Below are 6,662 nucleotides of genomic sequence, written 5' to 3'. Positions count from 1 at the left end.
ATAAACTCCTGAGTTGCTTTGGCTGTATGTTTTGGGTCGTTGTCCATCTGTAATATGAAACGCCGCCCAATCAGTTTGGCTGCATTCAGCTGGATTTGCTCGGTCAGTCTGTCTCTGAACACCTCAGAATTCATTGGGCTGCTTCTGTCCTGTGTCACGTCATCAATAAACACTAGTGTCCCAGTGCCACTAGCAGCCACGCACGCCCAGACCATCACACTGCCTCCACAGTGTTTTACTGATGATGTAGTGTGCTTTGGATCATGAGCTTCTCCATACTTTTCTCTTACCATCATTCTGGTAGAGGTTGATTTTGGTTTCATCTGTCCAAAGAATGTTTTTCCAGAACTGTGCTGGCTTTTTTAGATGCTTTTTAGCAAAGTCCAATCTAGCCTTCCTATTCTTGAGGCTTATGAGTGGCTTGCATCTTGCAGTGTACCCTCTGTATCTACTTCCATGCAGTCTTCTTTTTATGGTAGACTTGGATATTGATACGCCTACCTCCTGGAGAGTGTTGTTCACTTATTTGGCTGTTGTGAACGGGTTCCTCTTCACCATGGAAATGATTCTGCGATCATCCACCACTGTTGTCTTCTCTGGACGTCCAGGTCTTTTTGCATTGCTGAGTTCACCAGTGCTTTCTTTCTTTCTCAGGATGCACCACACTGTTGATCTTAATGATGGCTCCTTTCACCTGCATGGAGAGCTCCTTTGACCGCATGTTGTCTGTTCACAGCAAAATCTTCAAAATGCAAGCACGAGTCCTCTAATCAACTCCAGGCCTTTTATCTGCTTCACTCATAATGACATAACATGGCAATTGCCCATACCTGCCCATGCAATAGCATGGAAATCATTTGTCCAATTATTTACGAGCTCATGAAATGAAGGGATTGTGTTTAAAAAATGCTTTAGTTTTTCACATTTTAATGCAATCTTTTTGTTCAACCCATGGAATAAAAACTAAAAGTCTGCACTTCAATGGCATCTGAGTTTTTTTATTTAAAATTCACTGTTGTAATGTCCAGAAATTAAATTAGAAAGAATGTGTCTCTGTCCAAATATTTATGTTCCTGACTGTAGATGGAGGTTTTATCCAATGACACTTTCTCAATCCAGAATCTAGTTCTTCCCGTTTTCATGACGTCTGGGAATATTTGAACCTATCAAAACAAGTATCCTCGTACTTCCATAGATTCCCATGGATTTCTGTTTTTTCAGTTTAAAGTAAAAATGCACAAATAATCTTTAATCATCCATCTGTCTATTTTCCAAACCTTCTTACTCTCTTTTGCGGTCATCAGGTTGCTGGAGCCTATCCCAACTACTGTTGTTCCATCTTTAACAGGTCTGTTGCAGAATCACACAAAAATAATCTTTTTTCATTGCTTTCATTATAAGGGAAACGGTTTTTGAGGTTGTGTGGACCCTAAACAAATGAAAAATATATGCATTAAAGAAAACGGAAAAAGGAAACGTTAAAATCCCTCTGAAGCAACAGCTGGTCATTTGTTTTAACTCAAAGACGGACTTTTTTAAAAAATGATCAGCTGCAAAGGCAGACATTTTAATACCTTATGGGTCACCTAAAACAAATTTGAAAAAAGAGAATCTGCAAAATTTTGCAAAATAAAATAACTGTAGCCTTATCTTGGGAAATTTGTTCAGGAAAAGTCAGTCTGACATATTGCATCTCCTTTTTAAAAACATAAAAGGGTAAGGAGGTGGAAAAAGAATTCTATGATATCCACAAAAAGTGGTGATTGGTTAAAGCTGTCCAGATTTCTATGACAACCACTCTCGCCTATCAGGAGTGAGCTTGTTGGAAGGCCACACCCCTACCATTTGAAAGTGGACTCTGAAGAATCTGTCAAGCGTTTGCTCAATGTGAGACCACCTACTGTTACTGAGGCATCTGATTGGTCCGTTGATAACTTATGACGTTCACTACTGGAAAAAAAGAGGTTTATCAAGAAACGTGCTAAAAATGTTATCAGAGCAAGAAAGGTTATTCTGACCAATAGAACGACTGAGTAATATCTGTTTATTTCTGTATAGAAGTCTATGGGACTTTGGCTTCTTGGAACCAGTAGGTACTCCTGGCTTAGAACGCCAGGGGGGCGGGGTCACTCATTCCAATTCTACTGTACAGTCAATGGTGAGGACCGTGCAGAGTGGTGGTGTGACCTCACAGGCCGTGGTGACAGTGTTGGGTTTCCTCTGACAGACAGCATGAACCTGCGGGGCACAGGATCCCGCCGAGCGTCTCTCTGTCCTTCTCCATTAGATTAAAGCTGTCCGACTATGACCAGCAGCTGGAGCAAATTGTCAATTATGGTGTTTATGCCTTGGCTGGAGGGATTGGGGAGGGTTGTTACGGAGAACGCCTCCTCTTCCTCCTCCTCCTCCTCACCTCATTCCTCCTCCAGGCTAATTTGGTGCCTGCTCTGTTTGACACCTGCCACAGCCGAGCCATTTCCTTGTGGATTTCCCTGGGGAGGCCCTGCAGAGAGCGTGGAGCGAGGGGGGGGGGGTCCTGTAATAATCGTATAGGGATGCTTCTGAGGGCCGGCACATTATCACGCTGACAGGTGATCATGACAGCGCAGAAAGAGCTAGATAGTGGAGAAACCTCCACATCGGAGCAAATTAGAAACCAAAACCTGTCAGGAGGTTTTTTTTCTTCTTTTTTTTAACCTAGTCAGATATTAATATCAAATTCAACACAATATGTTAACCATGGTCTGAAGGTCAAAGTAGGGAGTTCTCCGTGTTTTCAAGGACCCCCCCACCCCTCTTTTAGATTGGCCTGTTTCTACTGGAGTCTATTCCAGCTAATCAGGTTCCTTAGTGTTCATCTGGAGAAACGCACAAGTGTGTCTGCTGTGCTTTTTACTCATGAACCTTTTTATCAGCTATACCAGCTCTCTCCACCTTTTTACATTTGCAGACACTTTAAATAAACAAAAAATCCTGTAGTTTCTGATCCGTCTGCTATGATTACAGCCGCCTTTACATTCTGAAACACTGATCAATAATCCTTCTTCACATCCTTCAACCTGTGATGTGTTTTGTTGAAGTTAACCCTTGTGCTATCTTAGATGACCCCACCCTTACATTGACGTGTTCTCCCTACCATGACAAAGGTGGATAAAGGTGGAAAGATTTCATGTAATCCATGGACACCAGTGAAGACCACAAATCATTGAAGAAAAAAGGTTCAGAGCACTGTCTAGTGGGTCTTGATGACCCAACTCCCAACGGTAAAGTGCCTAAGATAGCACAAGGGTTAAAAGAAACATTAGCCAAAATCAGCATCTCTATTTCTCTTCTAATATGATGTAAAATTGATTAATTATTTTTGTCAAGGAAAAAACACACAGAGCCACAGTTGGGTTTTACTTTATTAATAAAAGACACAAAACTTACCAAAAAAAAAAAAAAAAACTCTCTAGTGATGGAGAAATGGAATGAAAGTCACACCTGGATCAAACCTGCTGCTGTCAAACCTCCGGAGCACACGGTTGCAGATCAACTGTGACACCACCAGATGTCGCTCTAACTTCTAATATTTTCCTCTCAGCTGCTGGCGGTGGTCTCCAGGCGGTAACAGGAGCACGCTCATAAAGGTGATGAATACAAACACTGAGCTGCATCAGGACGTCACACAGTGAAACAGATGGAGGAGTCCGACGACGAAATACTCCCAACGTACGAATTTACACGGTCACGTGTTCTGTTGAAAGTTTTCTCGGAGTGGGGAGGCCGCGTGGGTTCGCGGCCCTGGAAGGAGTCTCTCATTGGTGACGAGTAGCGTCTCCTGAGAAACTCTTTTTGTCGTGGATTCACTTATTTCAGGTGTGGGGAGAAGAGGGGGACAAAAGGGGACAAGCGCCGGAGTAAAAGGGTGAGTTAGGAGAAGGACAAAGATAGAAATGGAAAAAGAAGCTGCCGTCTGTCCTCCTCCTTGCTCCTTTTCCATCAGCCGTCACCCTGACAGGGCCGGTAATTGGACGTGGGCCCCCCTTTTTTTTTTCTTCTTTCCCTTCTTTCCCTCCGTCTCCGTCTGTCTCGCTGTCTTTCTCCTGTGGCTCTGCTCCTCAGCGGGAGCTTTGGGGCCCGGAAATAGCTGATGACAAGATAGCGGCTGCCTTTCATTCCGCTCAAGGTTACCCCACCCTTCCTTGACAGGCGAAGAAGGGGTGCATGTGAGCTCAAAGCACAGCCGGAGAAAAGAGTCCCACCCCCCCTCCCGGTGCTTTTTGTCCCATTTGAGCCTGACATGCTGAAAATGTGGCATCTTACCCCCTTGAAATAAAAACTAAAGGTCACACAAACGCCAGCTCGCACACACAAACACGCCCCCCCAACTCAGATGGACAACAGGAAGTGCTCCTGCTCTGGGGGCTTTTTGACCCAGGTACCAAGGCCCGTTTCCTGCAGGGACCTGAACCACTGCTGCTTGGCTGTCTGGTAGGGGCGCGCCGCCATCTTGGCCTCGTAGTACATGAGCTGACCGTCCGCAGATCCGGACGCGTGGATCCCCAACTGGAAAAAAAGGAGGAGAGGGCGTCAGAGAGGAGCAGGCGAGAGGACATGAGGCGGCACGGAAGCATTTGGGTGGGGTCGGCAGAGGGATGGGGAGAGGGATGGGGGGAGGGCCCCAACAGCTGTGTAATCTCCACATTTAAATTTCACAAGCAATTGCACTTTCTCTGCGCCTCCTTGTGCGTTCCCGCCGTTGATAGGGGAAACAATGGAGATCGGTGGAGAGCTGAAGTTTCTTTTAGAGATTAGTACGCCTGCTGTAGCGTGGCGCTCATCTGTAGTGTGATGGGAGCACTTAGGGTGGAGGTGGGGGGGCGCTTACTCCAGGACTTTTCCAAATAATTATGGTTTCATAGTCATTACGCCTTAACAGCTGCCATTTGGCGTCTGGTGCATAAAATTTTGGAGTGAAGGTGGAGCAGGTGAGGATCAGGCCGAGTTCTGATGAGAACCGGATGTTGCTATGGCGACAGGAAATCCTTTTTTCTTTTCTTTTAAGGCTGGTGATGCTTTTGGAGCTGTAAAATATTTGTAAGTTTTTAATCTTTTTTCTTCTTTGAAGAACAAAAATTTTACATTTTTATAACAGACTAAAAAAGAGGAAGCCTTTTTCTTTATCCAAGGTTTAGTGCTGTTCCACAGTAAATGTATTTCTTCTAAACTAAAGTCAGACTGCGTAGAAAAGCCTGTGGAGTGAGATAAGTCAAGATTGGAACTGTAAAACCTTGCCAGCATTAAATATTTTTTAGTTTTGAATCTGCTTTTAAAAAAAAAAAAGTTTAACAAAGAGCTGAGGATTTGCCCTCACCTTGCGGTACAGCCGACTCCAGCGAGTGAACAGGGCGTGTTTGCAGAGGCGGGAAGGCGCCCCCGAGTCTCGCCTCCGACCCGTCACTGTGTTGACCACCTCCAGCTGCACGTCACCCACAGTCCAGTTCACGCTGACGCAGGCGGCCTTTCCCGGCTGCTGGTACTCTGCACTGCTCAGTCCTGCAGCCAGGAAAGACAGTCCCTTTCAGAGGCCTGCCGGCGGGTGATGCATTCATTTTTATCACTTCAAACTGCACCCGTGAGTGAATTTTTGTGTTTTTTTTTCTTTCGGCCTCTTTGCACTCTCGTCTTGAGGTCTGTGCAAAGATTTGGAAGCAAAGTTGCAAATATGTTTTTTAATACATAATATACATATTTTTTTACTGAGTAAGGATGTTGGTAAAACAACACTAAAGTTCAGAAAATCTATATTTGTACCAGGACTGCCTGCTGTCCACAACTGAAAGCTGAAAAGCAAACAGGAAGTGGTAAAAAGGAGCAAAAACAGCCCAAAAAAAAGACGAGAAATATGTTTCTCTTTCTTTTACTCTTGCTGCCCCCTCAGCTCATGTTGGGATAATTAGGAGACAAATTCTGCCCCCTTTGTAACCTTAATTGCACTTTGGGTTGCTTTCACACTGTAATATTTAGAGTAGACCAAATCTTAAGAAAACAGTCAAAACTGACGATTGTTTGGAAGCGATGTTTTGTAAAATTACTATTGTAAGCAATCTGGCCTGGAAGGACTATATGAGACAAGTAGGAAACGTAAAATAAAATAAATAAACTAAGCTGTCTTCTATCATATATTGAAAACCCACTCCATTATTTGTTTATTCAAATCGTTGTGAATCAAGGAGCAGACAGTAAAATGTTGTTTCAGAAAGAGCTTATTTGTGATGCAGACAATACATTGGGTGGACCATAAGCTCCCTGCTCTGCTCCATTCTGATCCATCCACTTGTAGACAAATAGATCCATGAACGTCTTTGTTTTCCTCGTATGAACTGGAATCTGGATCAAAACTGTACAGCTGGACAGCTCCAATATTACTCTTACTTTTGTTGCACCGCTAGTGTTAGGTCGGGGTTGTGAGGGACTGTAAGCTGGCTGGAGAAGCTAGAGGTAGCGCGTGTAAACAGAGAGCTCTCAGTTATGGGTGTCGTGAAGTGGGGATAGGGTTGCTTTGTCTAAAAATTACATTTTTTTTGTTTAAACAGTCCACTGGGAAGCTTTTACAATAAATCAAGGAATAATTGTAGTGGGACTTTGATTTGCACCTTTCAGAATTTGCACACTGGGTT

At 44.0% G+C, this 6,662-nt stretch overlaps 1 protein-coding gene across 2 annotated transcripts in view; it reads right to left on the bottom strand.

Annotated features, from left to right (window-relative positions):
- Positions 1–3,388: 3,388 nt before the first annotated feature.
- adarb2 (adenosine deaminase RNA specific B2 (inactive)) overlaps positions 3,389–6,662 on the bottom strand; it is a 230,405-nt gene continuing 227,131 nt past the window's right edge. For both annotated transcript variants that reach the window (XM_020712721.3, XM_020712719.3), the window contains exons 9-10: positions 5,357–5,538; positions 3,389–4,548 (exon numbers count right to left, since the gene is read on the bottom strand). In XM_020712721.3, the coding sequence (XP_020568380.1) occupies positions 4,372–4,548; positions 5,357–5,538 (359 nt within the window). In that variant the 3' untranslated portion in view covers positions 3,389–4,371. The remainder of the gene's footprint in view (positions 4,549–5,356; positions 5,539–6,662) is intronic.

The sequence above is a fragment of the Oryzias latipes genome, chromosome 20 (genome assembly GCF_053564925.1).
Source record: "Oryzias latipes strain Hd-rR chromosome 20, Olatipes_Hd-rR_3.1".
Classification (NCBI taxonomy): domain Eukaryota; kingdom Metazoa; phylum Chordata; class Actinopteri; order Beloniformes; family Adrianichthyidae; genus Oryzias; species Oryzias latipes.
This window is presented reverse-complemented; position numbering and strand designations above follow the sequence as displayed.